General features: G+C 49.0%; 1 protein-coding gene across 2 annotated transcripts in view; it reads left to right on the top strand.

Annotated features, from left to right (window-relative positions):
* LOC144937228 (alpha-actinin-1-like) overlaps positions 1 to 22849 on the top strand; it is a 79215-nt gene extending 56366 nt beyond the window's left edge. The window contains exons 1-14 of one of the 2 annotated variants that reach the window (XM_078864606.1): positions 4628 to 4767; positions 5682 to 5774; positions 6101 to 6331; positions 6980 to 7127; positions 7624 to 7774; positions 8297 to 8405; positions 9254 to 9394; positions 11043 to 11225; positions 11514 to 11648; positions 15668 to 15847; positions 16737 to 16883; positions 17412 to 17492; positions 20245 to 20403; positions 20830 to 22849. In XM_078864606.1, the coding sequence (XP_078720732.1) occupies positions 5745 to 5774; positions 6101 to 6331; positions 6980 to 7127; positions 7624 to 7774; positions 8297 to 8405; positions 9254 to 9394; positions 11043 to 11225; positions 11514 to 11648; positions 15668 to 15847; positions 16737 to 16883; positions 17412 to 17492; positions 20245 to 20403; positions 20830 to 20988 (1854 nt within the window). In that variant the 5' untranslated portion in view covers positions 4628 to 4767; positions 5682 to 5744 and the 3' untranslated portion in view covers positions 20989 to 22849. Of the gene's footprint in view, positions 1 to 4627; positions 4768 to 5681; positions 5775 to 6100; positions 6332 to 6979; positions 7128 to 7623; positions 7775 to 8296; positions 8406 to 9253; positions 9395 to 11042; positions 11226 to 11513; positions 11649 to 15667; positions 15848 to 16736; positions 16884 to 17411; positions 17493 to 20244; positions 20404 to 20829 lie in introns of those variants that run through there. The other variant, XM_078864605.1, reaches the window with a different exon arrangement.
* Positions 22850 to 24879: the final 2030 nt, after the last annotated feature.

Below are 24879 nucleotides of genomic sequence, written 5' to 3' on the forward strand. Positions count from 1 at the left end.
AAAATTGTGTATCCATTTGGTTATTTAGTTTTTTTACATGAAAAACTTTTTTTTTTGCTCCCAGTTAAATTATTTATAGTTACAATTTTGTTTTGCCCCCACTGGTGTTGTCGTGAGATGAAGTCATTTCGATTTGGGACTCGTGGTGAACAGTTGTGTCGGGGAACAGCTCTCTGTGGAAGATGTTGTCATAGAACTACTTTTGAAGTTACTGCAGTAGGCCCTGCAAAGAGTGTTGTTGGGACCAAAAATTAGAGCAATTTTTAGTCCTCGCAGCTTGAAAGTCCAAATTAGGTGAAAAATCTCAATTAACGTCATGGAGGTTTTTCCCCGCAATGCAGTCATTGATTATCACCTCGCCACACTTGCCCATCCCGGTTTAAACACAGACAGCTGACGCCTGCTTTCGTGACCCCAGAACCTCAGCCGTGCCAGCCGTACATTAATTCAATGCAGCATTAACAAAACAAAAATTATCACGTAAAACTTGCAACGACATGAAATAACTTTTCAAACAAAACTCGCAAATGCGGTCAAATGTACTTGTAAGTCAGTGCCGTTTGTTTTAAAGGTGCAGAAATCTCAGAGGAGGTGTGTGTGGGGAAACACAGCAGCACACCGACATGACGGCTCTCTTCCTCGGGCCTATTTAGGATTTTTCTTGTCGCATTTGCTGAGCAGAGGCTGTGGTGGAGGCCTTTACTACAAATCGGCCAGCAACTCGGAGCCTAATGGCGGTACTTGTTAAGGTCGTTTAGAGTATTTGGGTGCAATACATTTCTACACGATAAGCCGCTTCGTTTAGCTATCGTTTGTGGCCAGGTCGCTTATGAAATAGAGCTTTGTCGGAGCTCAGTGGCCCTTACCTGGTAAAATAAAAGTAGAACTGACTAGTCCTCAGAGGTGCGGTTAAAAGTCACCAAGACTGATCCCCCAAAACATACAGAGACCAGCTTTGGAATCCTCCGATGACACATCATGACCGGCCACCTCAAGCAGGCATCCAAGCAGGGCAGAGCCTCTTTGACGATTCCTTTCATAGCAGTAAACAACTCAACACATTTGTCAATAACACTGTGGCATGAAAAGGAAAAGTGTATATATAGCTCATTAATAATGGTCGAGATTCTTTGTTAATTGTGTTTGTGCACCACTGCCAACGCAGCCGCAGCAGCAGCAGCAGCTTCACCAAATAATTCCTCTTGCAGTAGTAGAAGTAGGAGGTAGTGGTAGCATTAAGTACATCCCTGGGCAGCAACAAAGTTTAACCTTTGACACCGTCCACCTTGGATGCGTGGAGCTACCTCCCCGTTGTTGTCCCCTCGTGTCTGTTTTTTTCCACTAAATCGTTGGTTCAGGACGATGCGCTCTGGGAGTTTAATGAACCCTACGGGAGCACATTCCAACATCACAGCCCCCACAGTTTGGCAGCCACGCCACGCCACCCTTTGTTGGTTGCAAGTTATGAATTCACAGCCATAGATGTTGCATTGAATATGCTTTTTTTTTATTAGATTTTTTTTGCAGAAGAACGTTGGGTAACAAAACGCAACCGCGTGCGAATAATCCACCAGGTGTATGTACCTGACCTGTCCTGATTGATGGGCGGAGGGGGAGACAGGACACTGCGGAGCATTGAACTATTATTTTTAAAAGATGTTTGGCTAGCTGTGTATCACCCCTTTGTCAGGCAATGGCCCCGGCAAAAATCAGGTTGCAGAATCCCTTGGGAAATCACGTCGCCTGTTGTTCTTGGGATTATAAGATGCTCTGCAAGGAATAGAGATGCAACCCCAAACGTGTCTCCCCGATGTCAATAACGTGATATAAATCTAGTCAAAGATCAAAGATCCCCCGTATAGCCTTAACAGACTGTAGGGGCAAGTGCTGTTAGCGAGCACCTATGAAGGCCAGAACGGTACACGAGGGGGTGGGTGGCCAGCACCATGCCCGACCGCCTTTGTCTCCCTAGTGGCAATGTTTACACACCGCACCAGGTGCTCATTTGAGGCTGAGTCGATCTAGGGGAGGCCCGGGACCGGTTCAGATAATCGTCACTGGTGTTGGCCGTGAGCGGGAATCGAACTCGTGTCGCCAGGTTCATAGCGCAGCGCGCTAACCGCTGCACTATCGCTCCCCACCTATCAGATTGTAGGATTCCAGCCCCAACTTTTGTTTAAAATAATCATCATCACGATCCATGGGCAGATAGTCCGTTGGTGTCCACTGCACATTTCGTCTTTTGTTTCCACTTACCTCTCTTGCACCAATGTGTTCAAGTAGTGCCACATCTTGCTGGCAACCAATCTCTGATGTCTTCAAGCCATCCTCTCCTAAGTCTCCCTCTGTTTCCGGTTCCTCCTAGTTTTCCCGAACAACACACTTTTAATTTTCCTTTAAAATAAAGAGTTGGAAAAAAAAATCTCCGTACGATAATCCGGCGATAAGAGTAATAAATGGGCCTCTTCATCCACGCTAGTAACGCACGTCTTAAATATTCCCTGTGAAGAATGTTCAACGCACGCCACTGAAACCGATTGTGTGTTTGTAATTCTCCCCAAAGCTGGAATAAGCCAAATTAAGTGAAGAGGAAAAAAAACCCCAACATTTAATGAGATTGGATTTTTTTGTTTTGTTTTATGCAGTCATAGCGACTGGACTGAGGCCATCATCGGGTCACTCCGCTTGAGATCCCAGTTAAATCGATTGGAGCTCAGGGTCTCAGCGGTGCCAGCTCAGAGCTTCTGACCCCCCCCCCCCGAACCACCCGCGCCACTTCCCGTGTGAGATTTAAATGGGACACTCAAACCCCACCTCGGCATGGTGTTTTGACGAGTCTCAAGTTAACACACGGTGCGCAGAAATTGCATCGTCCATTATCGAGCAATTACAATTTGACAGCAGTTTGAGCTAGATTTAAAACATTTTTATTTGGCCAGGTAAGTCCTCCTGAGCTTTATTGCTCTGTTTCAGAAGCGACCTGGCCACATGATAGCTCAACAAAGTGGCTTTTGTGAAAATTTGTAGCAGCCTAATACTCTGAAATGCACGTTTCTAAATGTGTCGGCAAAAACTGGAGAACCCGGAAAAAAATTTACGTGACCACGTGGAGAACATGCAAACTCCAAACATAGAGGGATCAGGGTCTGGATCGAACTCACAACCTCTTGTATACCAGGAGAGGTAGTTAACATCTCGCCACCAAGATGATGAATGTCCTCAATGGTCCCCCGTACAGCCATTAACAGGTTGTTAGGGCAGGTGCTGTTCGCGAGGCCGGCTCTGCAACACCCCGCCAAGCCACCTTTGTCTCCCCAGTGCTGTTGTTTTCACACCGCTGAAAGTTTCGTGTACAGCGAAACCCCTTCTGTTCGTACAGATGCCGAGAGGCCTGTGATTGAACATTGGGAAGGAGTGTGACCCAGTTTGGCGAGTGTAGTAGTTAAAGGGTTCGTGCGACCGTTGTGGCGTGGACGATATGGGCAGCGGGGGAGGGCAGTGGAGCAAAAAAATAATCCATCGGCGTAGTGTAAATATGTTGAACTTCTTTCGCACAGTACGTAGCCAACCGTGCTAATTGGAGGTGCGTGGGAAGGACAACAAACTAAACTAGAAAGAAGTCAAAAAGAAATTAGTTTTCAATCTAGACAATTTAAAAGTCCATAGCCCCAGTGACTTCTTAATATCGGAAGGAAGAGCGTTCCAGACGGCCGCAGAAGCGCATCTGAAAGCGCCATGTGATGCGGTGACCGTCTTTGTGCGATGGCTATGCTCCCACGTCTATGCTCCCCAACCCGCACTGACCAGAGCTTCGAAGTATGGTCAAATATCCCCACAACCTGCGTGGCGTAGGTAGGCCCTAATCCGCCAGTGAGTTTGCACAAGGTTTATGCGTGTGACTTTGGGAAACACACACACACCAAGGCTGTAAATGATTAGGGTTAGTGCTGTTTTTGTTTTTTTACAATAAATCTAATTCTAAATGGTAACGCAGTGAAACGCATTGGACATTGACTTTTCAAATATTGTTATTTTTTATTATTCAAATCTCCCTCCCCCCTCCCCTTGTGATTAAATTCAGGAATCGATTTTATCTTTAAACGTTGTGATGGATGTAGCGGCATCTAGTGGCTGGAAGGGCCATCACGTGAAAACCTTGACGAGAACACATTGATAGCTACACTTGCGATTCGATGTGCGGTATCGCGAGTTTGGGAATCTACGTCGACCGGTGCAGCGGTACCGCGGTACCGCGACACCCATGACAAACAAACACTGCCATGGTGCTTCAAAAAGCCAAGTTTTGAAGAGTTTGCTGTGCGAATCGCTGAGCTGTTCCCGCAGACTTGTTATGTTCCCGTAGACTTCTTATGCAAGTATCTATTCGCGAATGGTTTTGATAAGACGCACGGGATTGCTGAGATGTCTAAAACAGATTCACGCTTGGCTCCTCATCTCCACCTGTTTTCTCTCTCGCTCGCTCTCTCGCTCTCTCTCGCATACCTCCGACATGATGCCCACTGCTATCGTCCATGATTTATGTCATCGGCGCCTCGCGACTTCAAACGGGGGGCCGCTGATCTATGCCCTCTGATCAAGAAGAATTCCTTGTCTTGGCAAACCTTTGTTGTTGTGCGTGTGTGTGTATGTGCTCTCTGCTCTGTCTCCCTTTCTGCTCTTTCTTTGCAAGTTGAGGCAATCTCTGGGAGGAAAGGATGCCCGTGTCTTTATCCTTCCTTGCTTCTTTCTGTGCTAGGCCTGAGCAAGGTACAGTTTCCACTCATGTGTTCTTTGCCCCCCCCCCCCCGGGCCTTCCATTCGTGCCGATGTACGCGCGCCTCCGTTGGCAGAGCACGTTTAGGAAAATGGTCGTTATTGCATTTCACACATCAGGGATTACATTTAAAGTAATGTTTACTCCTATGATAATTAAATCTCATCTTAAGTTACTTTGCATGCCTACGTATAAAACTCCTCGCGCAGAAATTAATGATTTGAATATAACGTCACGCGCTTGATGAGTAAAATAGGTTATGTGAAAAAAAAAACTGAGCAAAATGTTTGTTGCTCACCGACACATTCATAATATTACCGTATTCTTCATATTGTGAGACACTCTGGAAAGTACGACACACAGTATCTCGCGCCGTTATTACATAAATCTGATCGTGCGCGCACACCGACCGGTTTCTAAGACACACCTCCCTCCCCCACCCCAACTGCTTAAAAATGCAGCGGACAAAAAGTGCGTCGTTTATAATCGGGAGAAAGCGGGAATGCATAGGGCTGGTCGCCAACACATCAGGGGCCAAATTCACATCGCGGCTGAACCTTGTTCTGATCGATCATTGTTGATGGAAAAAACGGGCAACGTTCCCGTGACACATCTGACGACGAAAATGAACACTCTCCATTCGCGAATCGGGCCCTTGATGTGCGCGGCTCTGAGCTTTGCTTATGCCCCCCCAACTCTGCCTGCCACCCCCCCCCGCCCCCGTCCTGTCATGCACGCCCGCACTGCCCCTAGAAACGCAAATCACGCGAGAAGCTTCCGTGCGCCGGAGTGGGAGGGGGTGGCGTGCGCGCGTCCACGTCCATGTCCACGTCCATGTCTATGTCCGTGTGAGTGTGAGTCCACGCACGTGACACCGCGGCTTCTGTGTGTGGCGCTGCACTTTCAGGCCGAGACGGCCGCCAACAGAATCTGCAAGGTGCTGGCTGTCAACCAGGACAATGAGCGGCTCATGGAGGATTACGAGCACCTGGCCAGCAACGTGAGTCCCGCGCCGTGCGCGGCCTCCTCGCTGTATACGGGAACACGGGGGACGCGCGGGCGCTTATGTGTGGCGTCGGTAGAGAGGGGGACAATGGAGTCCCGCTTGTTCAATCCTCGACTCTTGGCAGAGAAGTGCCACTCTTGTGGACCGACGACAAAGAGAAAACTAAACTCCACGCATTCGTCCATAACAAGTCAAGTCAATGTTATTTTTGTTCACGTACGCACGGGCGCCTTTGTGGCACAGGTCTGCCACTCAGAGCAGAGCGGCTCCGCGTGTGCGTGTCACTCACGAACGCGTCGAACTCTCTTGTGCGTGTGCAGCTGCTGGAGTGGATCAACCGCACGATCCCGGTGCTGGAGGACCGCAACACGCAGAACAACATGCCGGCCATGCAGGGCAAGCTGGAGGACTTCCGCGACTACCGCCGCGTGCACAAGCCGCCCAAGGCGGGGGACAAGTGCCAGCTGGAGATCAACTTCAACACGCTGCAGACCAAGCTGCGCCTCATGAACCGCCCCGCCTTCATGCCCTCCGAGGGCAAGCTCGTGTCGGTGAGCGCTGGGCACGGGGGTTTAACATTTTTTTGGACTTTGTGTACGTATGGACTTTGTGTATGTATTAATGTGTGTTGAACCTCTTTCGCACCGTACGTAGCCGTGCTGATCTGAGATGCGGGGGATGGACAATAAACACACAATAAAAAACATGAGTTTTCGATCTAGATTGGTAGATATACTCTGCCGATGAGTCCTAATTGTGCCGAAACCGGTCCACAGTTCGTCTATCGCTGCATCATTGCCGCTGTCAGTTGGGTCACATTTGCTTGCATTTTATGTTGATAGCGACGTAAAGTATGGTGTGACCACAATGCACTTGTTCAGGAAATACTAATTGGTTTGTTCTAAACGAATGAGTTTTAAATTTAGAAAGTGTGACGTGACAGTATATGACGTCACTTACATTACATCACTTTCACAAGCACCAAGACGCGTTCGGTAATTACATGACGTAAATGGTCCAAAAACTCCGAAACGGTCCTTCAATGTCCAAAACTCTTGGAAGCCTGAACTCTTCAAATCTTAAACTCATCCCTCGGGTGTACTCTACATAACGGCGTGAGAATCCTGTGGACATCGCGGAGCCAGCGACCGACGCGACCGTTGATCCCCCTCCGCCCGTGTTTTTGCCACGCGGCGCAGGACATCGGGAACGCCTGGTCGCACCTGGAGCAGGCGGAGAAGGGCTACGAGGAGTGGCTGCTGAACGAGATCCGGAGACTGGAGCGATTGGACCACTTGGCCGAGAAGTTCCGGCAGAAAGCCAAGATCCACAAGTCGTGGACTGAAGGTATGGAGAGCGCGCGCCGGAGATCCAGATCGCTCGCTGAGTGACCAAATGCCAGCTTCACGGTGTTAATTAATTTAATTATTTGGCATGGAATGAGTCGTGGATTGACGATGCTGCTGATGCTGTTGCTGGTAATGATGACGATGATGCAGATGATGATGCTAGTGGTTACGCGCTCACTAGAAAGCAGTAGGTATAGGATGATGACTGGTGCTCAGGCAAGCAGCAGATGCTGCAGCAGAAGACGATGCTGCTGATGATTCTGATGATGCTTATGATGATTCTGATGATGATGCTGATAATAATGATGATGCTGATAATAATGATGATGCTAATGACGCTGATGACTGGGGCACGCAGGAAAGCAGCAGATGGTGCAGCAGGATATGATGCTGATGATGATAGTGATGATGCTGATGATGCTGATACTGATGCTGATACTGATGCTGATGATGCTGATGATACTGATGATGCTAATGATGACTGGTACTCGCAGGCAAGCAGCAGATGCTGCAGCAGAAGGACTACGAGTCGGTGTCGCTGGCGGAGCTCAAGGCTCTGCTGAAGAAGCACGAGGCGTTTGAGAGCGACCTTGCTGCTCACCAGGACCGCGTCGAGCAGATCGCAGCCATCGCCCAGGAGCTCAAGTAAGTCATGGGCATGCCCCGGTGATGCTGCCGCCACCGCCCACCCCCTTGGGGATCGTGCCTTACGGGCGGGCGGGTTTAGCCGCGTGCTCGCATCTCCTCTCGCGGCCCTGAAGGTCGCGGGTTTCGGCAGCCAACGGTGCGTGTGTGTACTTGTGTACGTTGAACTTCTATACAATGGACTTGATAGACCAGTCTCTGATGGGAACTTTGGTAAGAATGTTACGATTCTCCCCCAATCGCGATTCAGTTTGCCACCACCGATGACCAATTGTATGTGTGTTGAACTTCTTTTGCACCGTACGTAGCCAACCGTGATAATCGGAGGTGCGCGTGCTATCCGGAGGCTCATGGTGGGGAGGTGTGGATTGTGAGCCGATTGTAAATCGCACCGTGCGTCGGCACAGTTATGCTGCGCCGCTCTGTGAGAGCTGAGCTGGGACTGATGGAGCCGTTTACCCAACCATCACCCCCCCCCAACCTTCTCGCGCCTCCACTCCCCCCCCACCCCCCCCCGTGCAGTGACCTGAACTATCACGACGTGGCGAGCGTGAACAACAAGTGCAAGGAGATCTGCGACGAGTGGGACGACCTGGGCGAGTGGACTCAGACGCGCAAGGATTCTCTCGAGGCAAGGCTCGCTCGCTCTAGCTGGCTTGCTCGCCCACTGTCTCAGCAGACACCACACCGGGGCATGGCCACGTCTCAGAGTTGAGAAGCCGCAGCAGTATATGGCAGACGCTACCCAGACAGAGTTTCTCGACAATAGACTGACTGGTCTCTGGTGAGGTCTTTAGTCTATAGACAAAGAGCTCTCTGGTGGGGTCTCTAGACAGTAGACTGACCGGCCTATGATAGTCTTTAGGCGATAGACAACAGATCAGATTGGTAATGATTAATAATTGCCACTGATTCGAGCCATGGCTGGCAATTAAATTCAGGTCATCAGATTCGTCATGTATTGTGCCACCGTTCCCCAGTTGTATGCACAAAGACAAAGATCACCTGCATAGCCTCATCAGACTACTAGGGCAAGTGCTGTTAACGAGCACCTCTTTCAGGCTGGAACGGCACACGAGAGGGGGTGGGTGGCCAGTACCACACCCGACCAACCTTTATCTTGTATTGATGTTTTCACACCGCACCAGGTACTCATTTAAGTCTGAGGCTCAGGACCAGTTCAAATATGCCACTATTATTGGTCATGAGTGGGAATCACACTCTGGTCGTCAGGCATGTATGTTGTACTTATTTCGCACCATACGTAGCCAACCGTGCTAATCGTAGCTGCGGGGGAAAGACGACAAACTAAACGCAAAAAGCAATTCTATAGAAGTGAACTTTCGATTTCGGCTCGTAGCACAGTGCGTGAACCACTGCGCTGCCAAAGCCACGCAAGGACAAAGACACACACGCACGCTGTGAGTTTGCGGGACCCAGCAATCACACGGAATCTCCTCCTCCTGTGTGCCTTTCCAGAGGACGGAGAAGGTCCTGGAGACCATCGACCACCTGTACCTGGAGTTCGCCAAGCGCGCTGCGCCCTTCAACACCTGGATGGACGGCGCTGCGGAGGACCTGCAGGACATGTTCATCGTGCACACCATCGACGAGATCCAGGTGCCGTCGCGGCGCCGCGCCACCTTGTACAAGAATCAGAATATTTGTTCACGCTGGAGGAATCCAATGGGGCTATGAAGCTCTTTTTCACAGATGTCCAGTAGGCGCAGGTCAGGACGTTACAATAACAACATCAACCCTTTCCCGTTTTCGAGAGGTCTGCAAGTCGCCGGGCGTGGGTCCCCTTCACCGCCTGAATCTCGCAACGCGTGAGCGGTTCGGCGTTAATTTTATTTAAGAGAAGCATAGCGCCGTTTATTTTTAAAAGACTTTCTTTGTACTCTACTCGCCGCAGAGAACTGCGGCATCGTGACCGCGCTCTGCAATAGCTAGCGCCAAATTGTTGCCACAAGCCCAGAGTGAGTTTGGAGATTTCGCACATCTCCATGACTCCACCAACCCTCGTTTCCAACATGCCGGATCACAGGCGTGTGCGTCACCTTGGTGTAGGGCTTTGCCATCCCTCGGCTGGCTTCGGAGGTCAGAGTACACGCGCTGAGCTGGCAAGGCTGAGAACCTGGGTTTGAATCCAGGTTTTAGCCGCCCTGTGACTAAACCGGGTTCTCGAGTGTAGCGGGTTGATGGTCTCATACCGATCGCGAATCGTGTTGGATTTGGTTCTGCACTTGATTTGGCAAAATGTAATCACTTAAGAATTAAAATGTTGGTCTGACCGTCGGGTGATAAAACATGATTCTCAGTGGCACAGTGGGTAGGCAAGTGCTGCCCTCTATTGCGTGGACCACAAGTCACTCGAAGGGATCCCAGAGGTAGCTCTATGATATCCACTTCTGTGGGCTGTCCTCTTCACACTGCTGTGCGAGAGTTCTGAATGAACACTTCGTCTCTCATGGCGTGAATCTTATGGCACGGGAGCAATCGGTTGAGCCGAGCGTGGCCTGTAATCCAGCACTGTGGAGGCAGCGAGGGTTGGTGGATCACCACACAAATGTTGCCAAACTCCCTTCCGGTGGGCGTCGGGGTCCCATACCCTGGTTCGCCAGTTTAAGGCGGTCGAGCAAATGTGGGATTCGTCCGAAATGTGTTGCAACCTCACACTTGTGGGTTTTCTCTGGGCGTTCTGGTTTCCTCCCACATGTAAAACACTCCTTAATTGGTTAAAAGCACCTTAACATATATATGACATGATATATAGAGGACCGCAGAGCTTGGGCGATTGCTGACAGCACCGGCTCAGCGCCTGGCTGCTGCCCTTCCCGCTTGTCTGTGGTTCCTCGTTTTCTCCGGGAACGAGCGAACCGTGTGTGCAGTGGTGGCACGTTACACGTTTTTTAAATTACATTAAAACATCGACAATGTTTTTACTTCGTGCGTGTGTTGCTGGCTTTGAACAATGTGTGATAATTATAAATTACGAATGGCCATTAAATACGTGCACACGAGACATCCCAGCCCATTTAGAGCCAAAAATGTAATTTAACCCGCAGTTGAGTACACGATTTAAGGAGCAGTGATTGTTACAGATAGCAGTTGGCACGTATACATCTTTTTGTTGAAATTATTAGCGAGGAAAAATAAAAAAAAGCACATTTATTTTCGTAACTTTTACCCGCCACGCGTGGTCCCGACAAGCGCCAGTGGTCCGCTCTGGGCGCAGCGACTAAGCACCACTCCGTGTGCATTGCAGGGGCTGATCACGGCTCACGAGCAGTTCAAGGAGACGCTGCCGGAAGCCGGGAAGGAGAAGGACTCCATCATGGGCGTCCAGAACGAGATCCAGCAGGTGGCCCAGACCCACAACATCAAGCTGAGCGGACAGAACCCCTACACCGTGGTCACCCCACACGACATCTCCAGCAAGTGGGACAGGGTAAGCGCGCGTGCACCACTCGTGTTGTTACCCCCCCCCACCCCTCCATGACCGGCACGACACGAATGGCGACAGCCCTCGGTTAGCACGGTTGGCTACGTTCTGTGCAAAAGTAGCTCACCCGTACGTACGTACGTACGCGCAAACGTCATGCGCGATTTTATTTACTTTAAGCGTAAAACACCCAAGCGGAGTGCCGTGTTACACGTTCAGCAGCGACGGCCACGACCGTCGCAAGCGCCCTCCGACGCTCACCCCCCCTCACCCCCGCGTGGCGCGCGCATGCAGATGAAGCAGCAGGTGCCGATACGCGACAACGCACTGCACGACGAGCTCATGAAGCAGCAGGCGAACGAGAAGCTGCGCAAGCAGTTCGCCACGTCCGCCAACACGGTGGGGCCCTGGATACAGACCAAGATGGAGGTAAGGGCAGAGTCAAGCAAGCTTGTCTGTGCATCGAAATTAACTCGGGCCTCCTCAAAAATCACCGTGGCTTGTGTGGCCACCCCCCACACTGAATCCCTCTGTCTCTCGATCTCAGTCAACTCAAGCCTCCCATCAATCACATGGCTTGTGTGTTGACGACCTCCACTCTGAATCTCTCCCCTCTCCCACCTATGAAAACAGACGCTGCCCCGTCCAGCTCACTTCTGTTCCCTGCTTCCTTCTCTCTCTCCCCCTTTTCCCAGCCCTCTCATCATCACCCTCTGATCCCTCGCACCTCCGATTATTAGCACGGTTGGCTACACACGGTGCGAAATAAATTCAGCGTACATATAAACATACATCCCTTTCATCTTGGCCTGTTTATTCCTTCTCCCCTTCCTCCTCTCCTTTTTGCCTGGCGGTTCATTCCTGCTGCTCATCTTGAACGGTGCCCTCTTTGTTGTCGCTCCTTTTCCCGTGGTGCGCCACGGGGTAATAATGCTCCCGTACGCTTACGCAGGAGGTAGCGACACTCCGAGTTGCGGGTAGTAGTGCCGTGGATAAAGAGGAGGTCTCTAGTCATGGGGCAGAGCACTCATGTCCAGTGGCGCAGCCGGCCTTGTCCAGCGATGAAAATTCCACATTACCATTGCGGGCGACTGTCGGTGTGACAACCATTGGATTTTCTATAATGGTACTGTCCATAGCACGAGTCCTGGGGAGGGATATAATCAATCGAGTTTGACCCCGAGCCGACCCAGGGTATTAACTCGCGCCTTTCTTGATTGCGAGATGTGCATTCTCACCCACAGCTCCCAATCGGCCATAATTTGAGCAATTGGCGTGGGAAAAAAAAACAATTTCTGAGCAATTGTGCCAAATGCATTGGTCCGCCTTGTGGCTTGGTTCGATTGCGTGTGTAGTTGCTGTAATTAATTGACATTTCACTAGTTATGGGGTGATGTTGGTAGGGTTAGGCTATTCTACAAAAACAATGCTGCATATTCTTACATGTTACATTGTCTGCAAGGGACGAGATGCATTCTAAGGCAACAACGCAGGGACGTGAATTCTTTGGCCTCAGTCCACTTGCAGTGGTAATTGGTGGCGTTGCAACTCGCCCGCCCGTGCGGTTATAATTTCCCGTGGCTTGGGAAGAAACGAAAGACTGCATTTAAAGGTGATGAGGGCTTCAAAATTTCAAACCATTTTTTGCCCTGTAATTTTCACACGGGGGCATTTAACGTTTTGTAAGCGTGGGTTCATTTTGAGTTTCTCTTTCATCACTTTAAGCAATCCAAGCTGAAGTGTGTCCATACACACGAAGAATGTGTGGTGATTACACTAACAGTGAATTAGACCACATCGCCCCCTATCCTGGGATCCTTCCACAAGCTCCCAACCCAACCTTAAGCCAACGACAAGATCGCCCTCACTGTCTTTGAGATACTCCATTATTTACTTTCCCCTGCCTTCCTTATCCTGTCTAATCTTACCCTTCTCCCCTCCACACATGCTCTCACATCTCATCTCACTCTAATGCCCTCCACATGTCCTCACCTTCAGTAATCCGCAACCCCCGATTAAACACGGTTGGCTACGTGCGGTATGAAAGAAGTTCTACATATATAATCAAGTCATTGCAAAACCCCTCTATCAAACTCTGGGTCAGTGGAAAGTTACTCATTCTCGGCTACCATCGTAGTCTGGAATGCCCTTCCCCCAGCCATCCTTTCTGCTAACTCCCTGCCCCTGTTCATGTCCAGGCTCAAGACCTTCCTCTTGTCCTCTGCCTATGGCTTCTCTTCTCCAAAGTGTTATAATCGAACACCTTACTTTAGAGCATATGTGTATAATAATAAGGATAGGTTTTACACTTTCTAGAAATAAAACAGGTGTTAATATGTTCAAACACCAAATAGAAACCCTTTGCAAGGAATCATGGGACCAAAAAAAAAGTTGCCATGATACATCTGTATCCCCTCCCTATTTTAGGTGGTTCCATTGAAGGCATGTGCCCCGTGTCTGGGTAAGAATGCAGTGTGAATCCTATTGCATTGCGCGTGTGGGTTGGAAATATTTGGTTTATTGAATCAAATCTACCCACGGTGTAGCAAGGCCATAATTATAATATATATTGGGGGGGGGGACATCCCCCCCCCCCCCCGCAATATTCAAATATGCTCAAAATGTCCCCCCCAATGTATTACTATAAAATAGATTTCTGTTTATATGATTGTGGTTATGGTTGTACTTTATTAATCCTTAATCTCTGCCATTACATACAATGAAACAAGAAAAGGTCAAAAAGAAAAAACAGAGCAATGTAATACAATACACCATTAGACATTATTGTAAAAAATAAATAAAAAAGTACATCCATTGTGTTAGTGACTTTTTTATATTTTAGGCAGGAAATTCGTTTTCAAATTTGGATTTTTTTTTTCTGGGGGGGGTGGGGGGAGCCCAGACCCCCTGGAAGATTTGGTCCCCCCCAATGTTGACTCCATGGCTACGGCCTTGCGGTGTAGTACAGTGCTCAGTTGCTGAAGCAAGATCTGCATTCCATTGCTGGTTTACATAAGAATTAGCCACGGGCCATCGCCTGTCGAGATTCTCACGTGGCCGGGAATCGCGTGCTGTGGCACGTTTAATCGCAGCCCCGCCACGAGGCACAAGGTACTCCTGGAAGAGAAATGCGCGCTTGCTTGACGCTACGAGAATGAACAGATTCAAGCGTCAGGTTACACGTTTGCGGTGCATTTGACCACACTTCTGCTCTACTATCCGAACGCCACTGGCTCCCTGTCAACTATCGTTGTACGTTTAAATGTCTCACTCGAGTCTTTTGATCCCTCCACGGTCTTGCTCCAGCTTATCTTGCTTTAATCGTCTGTCCTATTCCGTCCTCTATGCGCCCAGTCTCTACTGTCCCTCTCTTCCTCACCCTGCGCCCAGTCTCGCTCTCTTTCCGTTGCTGTTCTTGCTCCCACTCGCTGGAACCAACTGCGACTGCACATGAAACAATAATCTTCACTAACCTGCTTTTGATCCTCGCTTAAAACAACCCTCATCTCTTCTCCCCTGCCTATCCTGCTACTCTTACTCCCTGCCCCCCCCCGTCCCCTAGCTACAACCAGGGCTACCCCTATCACTACCCCAACCCCTGCCCCTAACACTACCCCTACCCCAATCACTAACCCTATCACAACCCCAACCCCTATCACAACCTTGATCACTACCCTAACCCCTATCACTACCCCAACTCCTCTTTAACCTCTCCTGCCTGTCTCATAACTGTCACCATTACGACACAACCACTTTTAATTACCCCACACTTTATCTCAACCACTATCATCTTATGTATAATTTTACAATTGCTGTAAAGCGCATCAGAGTAAGGCGCTGTGTACATCTACACAAGATAAGATAATGCAGTGGCCCGTGTGTTTGTAACTGACCTGCATAGTATTGTTATGCACGAAAACAATTATAAAAGATGCACTTGAAAAACAAATATTAGCGGTGACTTCCTAGTCTTACGAGCATGGGGCACAAACATTTTCAGAGCGATGTGGTGGGTAAGTGGCAGTCGGATTATACTCGATGGTACATCAGGCATAGTGAAGATAGGGCCAATAATAATAGTCAGTCAGATGACTGACTGACATTTATACAAACATACTCTTTGGTCCTTTCTGTAAAGTCACGTGACTTTATTTTATTTTCTACCTACGTGACTTTACCGAAAGAACCAAAGAGTATGGATTCCTACAAATACAAGTTAAAAAGAAAAAAAACTATTTGTTGGGGAGCTTCTTGAGAAAGTGCTTTCAATTCCGTTCCTGAAGAAGCTCTCGACGAGCGGGGGCGGAACGTTGGACATCGTACCGAACCACGCTCTGCGCAACCCGACAGCAACGACGGATAGCTACTCCGCAGCACAACCGCGTCGTGAGCACTGCGTCGGAACGCTCTGACGGCACGCGCGTGCTCCCTCCGCATTCCTCGCGCAGGAGATCGGACACATCTCCATCGAGATGCACGGCACGCTGGAGGACCAGCTGAACCAGCTGAGGAAGTACGAGCAGAACATCATCAACTACAAGCCCAACATCGACAAGCTGGAGAGTGAGCACCAGCTCATCCAGGAGGCGCTCATCTTCGACAACAAGCACACCAACTACACCATGGAGGTGAGGACCGCTCACTCGCTCACCACGCACACCGCGTACATCACGCTCACCACGCCAACTACACCGTGGAGGTGAGGACCGCTCACTCGCTCACCACGTACATCTCGCTCACCATGCCAACTACACCGTGGAGGTAAGCACATCACGCTCACCACACACATTACATACTCCACAAGTGCATCACACATACCATGCCTACAGCGTACACTGTCCACCGCGTTTACATTTAAGAATGTATTCCTCTTTGTGGGTTTCTTTTGGCTAATTTGCATTGCATGTCACATTTGTTTTGTCTGATCTGTACGGTATTGTTTGTTCCGTTACGCTTTACAGAAGAGTTGTGGATATAACTTGTAAAAAAAAGGAAAATTCACTCTTGTACACATGACTCGATGCACGCATCACACGCTGAGCTGGATTGGCTTCCATTTGCCGAAGGAATACATTATAAGGTCCCACTCATTACACAAAGTGCTTGCCACAAATGAACCACAATACCTTGCTGATCTCGTCCAGGAGCATTAACCATCGCGCAAACTCCGGTCATCCTCGCAGCAGTGGATTTTAGCTCACCATTGAAGAAAGACGGTCACCGCATCGCCCGCTTTCAGATGCGCTTTTGCGGCCATCTGGAAAGTTCTTCCTTCCAATATTAGGAAGCCACTGGAGCTGTGCATTTAAATCGAGATTAAAAACTCATTTCTTTGGAACTGCATTTTGTGTTTAGTTGTCCTTCCCCGGCACCTCCGATTAGCACGTTTGGCTACATATGGTGCGAAAAAAGTTAAATATACATACAGGCGAGTCCGGGAATCGCTATGCGTGTAGACTCGGGCAGAGTGAGTGTTCTTGGTGTGAGCTGCGGGAACTTTTTCTTCTCTGTTTGCAGCACATCCGCGTGGGCTGGGAGCAGCTGCTCACCACCATCGCGCGCACCATCAACGAGGTGGAGAACCAGATCCTGACTCGTGACACCAAGGGCATCAGCCAGGAACAGATGCACGAGTTCCGCGGATCGTTCAACCACTTCGACAAGGTACCTGCGCGTGAGCCTGGCGCTCTCGCCGCAGTCGCGTGGACGCGCCGAGACACGCGGTCGTTTTTCTTTGCCACGATGCTCACGCCAGGCACGAGCGAGCGGCATTCCTCCACGCCTGTGCATTTTAGTCCGGAGCGTAGCGGTCAGCGAGCTGCGCTACGAACCCCTTCAGACACGAGTTGGATTCCCGCTCACGGCTAACACCAGTAACGATTTTCGGAACAAATCCTGGGTTGCCCCTAGGTCGACTCGGCCTCGATTGAGTGCCTAGTGTGATGTGTAAATATCTCCATGAGGTAAGCAAAGGCGGCCGGGCGTGGCGCTGGCCACCTACCTCCTCGTGTGCCTTCGTAGGTGCTCGCTAAAAGCACTTGCCCCAACAGTCTGTCAGAGGTTGCACGGGTGATCTTTGGCTTTGTTAGTCCTATATTGCCTACGTACGGTGCGAAAGAAGTTTTAACAAACATGCATATTCCCTCGTGCTTTGGTGGTTAAATGCAAATCCGTATGTCTCTGTTTTCCCAGGACCACTCTGGTCTTCTGGCTGCCGAGGAGTTCAAGGCCTGCCTCATCAGCCTTGGCTACGACGTCGGCAACGACCAGCAGGTGGGCCCGGTGGTACATGCGGGAGTAGTTTCTCGCGCGGCGCTGACGTTTAGCGTTCGACTCGCAGTTGGCGGATTGCAAGTTCGCAAAACCTGGTTGGGATGCGCGCGGAGGGGACACTTGTTAGTGTGAAGCGTTGACGAGTTTACGGATGTCACGCAAGACCCCCCCCACTTCCCCCTTCTTCCCTTCTCCTGCAAATGTGCCGCACCCGATCGTTCCCCCCTACGGTGGTAGGACAGTGAGCCCAAGTGTCCTCCAGTCGCTCCCTAACTTGAGGGCGTGTCGCTCCGGGTTCGTTTGCGTGCTCGTGAGCTGCTCTTTGATGTTTGCGTTGCGCATATTGGCTTCTTGAATAAATAAAATAAGAACAATATCACACAAGGGGGCAGGGGTGGGGGGGAATTATGAACCGGGTGGGTGGGTGGAGGGAGGGAATGGCTCCTCGGCTCAAATAATTGAGAGTGCTCAAAGTCCCCAAAACCCCGATGGCATCCGAGTTCAGGGTTTCCCACCTTCACATCTCTGGAGGGTTTTAGAGACTTCGCAGGATCCACCAGCCACACATGTATTGGAGTGCTGCTTTCAGGTGTGCTTATAATCATCATCATTGGCATTATCGTCATCAACTAATGATCATGCATCTCTTCACGTGCCGTTGCTCACTGTTCTTCTATTTTCCGTACGAGTTCATATAGAAGGAGCATTTTACACATTGCTTGCCAAGTGTTACTATGCAATTGCTATTGACGAATTATGTTGACTTTTTAAAATACACACATTGTGTACTCTTGTCAGGGCAAACGTGAGAAATATTTATTTTATTGTGATTTTTTTTCCGTGAGATTAAGAATCCTGCTGATAGCTACAGTTTACCCATGTACCCTCGGGTTGTGTTGCTTTGAAGGACGTTGAGGCAGTGCGGCAAAGATGTGGACTCCTCATAGTTTCCCCTCTCACCCGTGTGGCTTTTCACCTGGTTCTTCCGGTTTCCTCCCACATGCAAAAAACACTCGGTTTTTTTTTCTATCTACGTGAGTTTACCGAAAGAACCATAGAATAAGAATACTCATTTATTGGCCGATCGCACCATAATATACTCGCTTTACTGCCCGGCTTCGCCCGAGACTTGGATTCTTGTCTTGGATTAATACACGGCCTACGTGGCGGGTGGGGGGGGGGTGGATGCGTGACGTCAGCAGGCACACTGCGTGACGCTGCCGCATGCGGGTGACATCACAGATGTGACGTCACCGCTCACTTGCGTGCGAAATATATCCATTATTGCGCCCCCCCCCCGCCCCCCAAAATACAAAAGTCTATTTTTATACTTTTTGCATTGTGTACAGTCTGGAAGCTACCCACATGCCAAATTTCAAGCTTGTTGCATGTCGGGAAGTATGCTAAACATTTTGAACAGGCACATATTCACAAATTTCCCTTTTATTAAATCCTTTATATTAAGTTGGCTTGCTTGCTTACTTGCATGCTTGCTTGCTTGCTGACGACCGTGCAAATCTTTCGGTCGTTTTTTAACCCACTTCCCGTGATCCAATCGAGCTGACATTTTGCACACAGACTCGTTGTGCGAGACAATTAATGTTCGTGAAATTTTTTTCCAAAAATTTTACACTTTTTAGGCAAAAAAAATGTATTTTACATTTATTCAAATAGAACTCATTCATGGCTGTGGCTGAACGTCACAGTGTAGGAGCCCAGAGCGTAACCCCTCCACAGGCCGTGGCGGAGTAGCGCAGTTGGTAGCGCCCTCGCTTCCCATGCCAAAGGTCGCGGGATCGATCCCCACGTCCTGCACAGGCGAATATATTTTTAAATCCTTTATATTAAGTTCGCTTGCTTGCTTAGGACCATGCAAATCTTTCGCTCGTTTTTTAACCCACTTCCCATGATCCAATCGAGCTGACATTTTCCACACAGACTCGTTGTGTGTGACAATTAATTTTCGTGAAAAATAATTTCCAAAATTTTACACTGTTTAGGGAAAACAAATTAAATATTTAATTACCAATTGCTTAATACTGGCAGACAATCATCTGACCCATAGGTGGCAGCCATCTCAAGCCAGAGGACGAGAGGACTCTAGCCGCCACGCATATAAAGGATTTAGAGTGAGAAACTTTGTTTTTACGGATTTACTTGTATATATAGATAGAGGACCACAGCGCTTGGCCAATTGTTGGTAGTGCTGGCTTACCGTGTGGCTGCTGCCTTCCTTTCCCGCTCGACTGCGGTTCTTTGCGCCTCCGAGTCGTTCTCGATCTGCCAGAGCGAGCAACGACGCGCGGACACATCGGAGAGTTGTACAACAGTGCCGCGAAAACCGCCAAAGTTTCACGAGTTTTCTGTGTACCCGTAGCTGTGTGTGTCCGTTTGCGTGGGGAGCGGTAGTGTCGCGGTTAGCGTGCTGCACGAACCCGGCAACCTGAGTTAGATTCCCGCTCACGGCCATCAACACCAGTGATGATTATCTGAACCGGCCCTGGGCCTCGCCTAGGTCGACTCGGCCTCAAATAAGTACCTATAAACATCGCCACTCGGGAAACCAAGGTAGCCGGGTGTGGTGTTGGCCACCCACCCCCTCGTTTGCTGTGCCAGCCTTCATAGGTACTTGCTAACAGCACTTGCCCCAACAATTATTTGAGGCTACACGGGGGATTTGTGGATTTGTGTGTCACATCACACGTTTGTGTTACTCACTGGGCGGGACCTCCGCTGTGCTTGACGTCTGTAGGGTGAGGCCGAGTTTGCTCGCATCATGAACATCGTCGACCCCAACAACTCCGGCTACGTCACCTTCCAGTCGTTCATCGACTACATGACCCGAGAAACGACCGACACGGATACGGCCGACCAGGTCATCGCTTCCTTCAAGATCCTGGCAGGAGACAAGGTCAGTGTTATTATGGTTGTGATGTGCGCAATTCCCAAGGAGCGATCGTATGTCCCAAAACGCTTTTCAAAATGAAAATCTCTTGTTGCTTTTTCTTAACTGGTTAATAAATGTGTTAAACTGCAGCCCTCCTGGACTTACAATTCAGCTTCTCGTTCTTACCAATGTTTTCAACGATGAGCAGATTAACTGAATATTTGATTCTTGCACGTGGCAATATGTTCAGGAGCTAAATGGCAGGTCTGCTAGCCACGGTGAGATGGCTTCAGGAGATACATGGCCACAATCATTCGTGAAGATGTGCGCGTCGGCCTGTTGGTGTTTTGACGTGGTAGATGGTTACCCCAGTCTCTTGGAGGAATGTCAAATCCATGAGACCCGGATGCTCTCCGCGTGCGGTATGTAACTCTCCCTCCCCCATCGCAGACCTTCATCACGGCGGAGGAGCTGCGGCGTGAGCTGCCCCCCGAGCAGGCCGAGTACTGCATCGCGCGCATGGCGCCGTACCGCGGGGCTGACGGCGTCCCAGGCGCCCTCGACTACATGTCCTTCTCGACGGCGCTCTACGGGGAGAGCGACCTCTAGGCTCGCGCTCTCGCTCGCACACACACAGACACGTGCACGCGCGCACACACAGACACGTGCACGCGCGCACAGAGATACATGCAGGCTCACGCGCGCTTGCCTACGGTTCGCCAGCATTCGCACACGCATTTGCACGCACGCACACGCATGGCATCGACAGCCGCCATTTGCCGCTAAGTGATGGTGAGGTCACCTCACCGCTTGTGCTGCCAGGTTGGGTGCACTTTGAGGTCGGGTGAAGTGTCGAAAGCCCGCTGGGAGGAAGGTCATGGGATGGACCCAGGCATTATGGGTCATCCCATAACACACTACATACAAATGTATGAACTCGCGCGTATTTTCTGGCACACACACACACATACACCTGCGCAAATGCACGGACACACTTACCGCACGCAAGCACAAAGACAAATATTCCCGCCGGTTAGCCTTGTTGACTGTAGGGCTAAGTGCTATTATTGAGCACCTATTATGAAAGGCCCGCATAAATGCATGGACGCATACAAACGCATGGACATGATTTATTCTCAGTCGAGAGCAATACACACTTAGTGCCTGCGCATTTGCAAATCTTTAGCTGATGTAATTGAAAGAGAATAAAAAAAACAATCCAAGCACCTTTTCAAGCACACTGATGGAAGTCACAGGTTTAATATATTCCTAAACCATAGCCAATGCCAGCCTTCCTAAATTTTATTTATCACCACTTGAACACCTGCTCGCAGATTGTTGTATTCTCATGATGTATCTTTATCGAAATGCTAACGGTGCATGTATTGTGTAGAAATCTATACGATTTGGCTTGTGACTGACACCAGTTATTGTAAATTTATATTTGGGACAACGACATCTTGAGCAAATTTATGTGTAGTTTTTCGTCACAACAACACTACCGATCATATTAGCAAATGTTTGGAACGGATTTAGTCCCGATTCGGAGTGCTTCTCAGAGGCTTCAGGCAGCTCATTGGCCGCTTGCCGGGCTGGGCTCAGACAGGAGTGGTTGCTGGGGTGGGGGTCACATTAACCAAATTAAAACGGGGCATTAGCTGTGCTCGTGGTTTTGTATTTTTTTTTCTTCTACTATGCAATGAATTTGAACACTATATATTCAGCTTCACAACGGATTATTCACAATAAACAAAAGTGTGCGCTTGCAGTAAAAATGGGGGGGGGGACACATTGAAATCGAACCGTTGTTTTGTGTGTAGAACACCGTTTTTATGCCAATTATTTTCTTGCTTTACTTTCATACACGATGTACATAGGTGGTGGGACTGACGCACACCGTTTTGGGAGCTCAACTGCTGGTGTCAAGCGTTACCGACGCATTCTTTAGATGTTTTCTTTTCAACTGCTCCACAGTGCTCTTACCTGGTCACGCTCTAAGTGGTTGTTCCACCCAAACCCTAATCGATGGTAATTTTGTTATTTGCAGTCAATACAATCAACTGTAAAATATTGAGCAGTTTTATTTCTTTTAGATAGATTTTTTTTTATCATGGTGACATTGCATGTGGTAAAAAGATGTTGCACTCCTGTAATTTCTGATTCTTTATTAAGGATTTGTCTTTTTTGAGCTTCTTGGGCAACAATTTACTGTAATTGTACTTGCATATCCACAATTAAGAGCATGTGATAGAATCTGACGTATTTTTTTTTGAGTCGTTAAAAAGATTTCTACATGCAATTGCTATCCATAACAATCATGCTCCTTAAACCGTGTATTCAACTGTGGGTTAAATATAATTTTTGGATCAAAACGGGCTGGAATGTCTTGTATGAGCGTACTCGAGTGGACTTTCGTAAGTTATGATTATCACACATTGTTCAAACGGGCAACACGCACGAAATAAAAAAAACATTGTCAATATTAATGTAATAGAAACATGTTTCAACGTGTAACGTGGCACCACCACCGCCACACACTGTTCGAAGATAGAGAACGACTCAAAAGGCCTGAGGATAAACCACAGGGAGAGGGGGGGGGGGCATCCACATGAGCCGGCACCAACAATTGCCCAAGCTCTGCCATCCTTTATATAAAAATTGTGCCCTATTGCAGCTTTAATGTGCAATGTGTTGACCCTACTGCAATGTTAAGCACCATAATAGTCAACTGGAATTGTTCTTCCCCCCCCGCACCACCGGTTAGCACGGTCAGCTACGTACGGTGCAAAAGAAGTTCAACATACATTTAATGTTTGATGCTGAAGACTCTGGACTGCACGCACTTCGGATCCTTCACTGCAGACTCAACAGGTTCGTCAATAACACTGGCCTGAAAAGGAAATCGTGCAATAGGTGACGTTTCGAGCAATGGCCCTTCTCAAGTGGGAAGTTTGTCAATGCGGTCATGGCCGGAAAGTGGTCCGAATATTGTTTTTACAGTTACTGAGCAAAAGCCCAGAATGCCAAGTGGCCATCAGCAAATAACTCTGTTAAAAGTATAAAAGATAGCGGTGAATGAGTGTCTTGAATTGAGCAAAGTTATATCAGAACTTGGAAGGGAATTCCCAAGTTGAGCAGTGCAAGGAAATATGGGAAAAAATAAGTGTGTTGTCCAGCAGTGTGGTGGTTGAACCGTATGGGTGAGACAAAACAGTCGGGTACACCAATGAGTGACGTTCATGGGACAATGACCATAGTAGTGATAGAAGAGTAATAAGGAGGCGAATGATCGCAGATTGAGTGTATGTCGAACTTCTGTTGCACCGTATGTAGCTAACCGTGCTAATCGGAGGTACGGAGGAAGGACAAACTAAATACAAAAAGCAGTTCTAAAGAAATTAGTTTTCAATGTAGAGTGAGATACTTTAGTGAATTGGTGAGTGCTGCATCATTAACCTGACTGGTGGTGGTGGTGGTGTGAAACCAGCAGTGATGGGACAGGATAAATGAAGATTTGTGGTGTTTTCATGTTGACTTTGGTGGCATGAGGTCAACAAATTTCGGTGGAAACATTACTATGCTCTCCATATTCAAAGTTCCAATTCTCACGCATTCCGTTCTGCTGTCATCTAAGCGTGAGAGTGAAAGCTTTGAGACTCGAGACTTGAGAGCTCTATCGCTGACAATGTTAGAACTCCTGCCATCTGTGCAGCGTTATTGCTGTGGTCATAACGCAACTGCATTCCAGAGCATTCGTCAGTTTTTTTTATGGCTGATTGGCGCTTCGCCATACAGCAGCTGCTCCGTGTTGTGCCAACTTAAGCCAATAAGTTGTTTCAGGCGATGACTTTGTCCAAATTGTGTTCAAACACGGGAATCCAATTGCACCAGTCCCCTGTGCCCTGATTGACATGATTCTTGGGGTATCCTTGCTGAAGCTTCGGCAATGAATCACTCAACACGGTCTCTTTTATCAGTAACCAGCGATGGGTCCTCAAGACCAGTTCTCGGGTCCCTAGGCCGGCTCGAGGACATCTTCCCGTTTCAGGTATTTGACTGGCACCGGGGTTGTGGACTTTGTTCGACATCGGTGTGAGGGCCGCCGCATTTGAAACCATTGGGGTTTGACAGCACGGTGGGGGGGTGTTTTCACATTTGTGTATTGTCGGGGGGGGGGGGGGGGGCGCACGTCAGGGGCCACCAGTGGCCTTGCAATGAAGAGCACTGGTCTAGATGATTCGTTCTTGGCTGACCTTGACCGGCCGTGACTCTGGCCGTGACTCTGGCCTCGACCAAAAAGAGACTCCTCCCAGCCTTGTTTTCGGCTTGGCCGACTGGGTCCTGGTCTTCAAGACTGTCGGCAACCATCCGATTGTCGAAAGGCAAAAGTGTGATCTTGGCAATGCTTTTGGGCTCCCAACATTTCAACTGCGCTCAGACGAGCCTTAAAATATGCTTTGGCAAGGCGAGAGGATATTGTCACGTCGCCACACTACCGGA

Source organism: Lampetra fluviatilis, chromosome 18, assembly GCF_964198595.1.
Source record: "Lampetra fluviatilis chromosome 18, kcLamFluv1.1, whole genome shotgun sequence".
Taxonomy (NCBI): Eukaryota; Metazoa; Chordata; class Hyperoartia; order Petromyzontiformes; family Petromyzontidae; genus Lampetra; species Lampetra fluviatilis.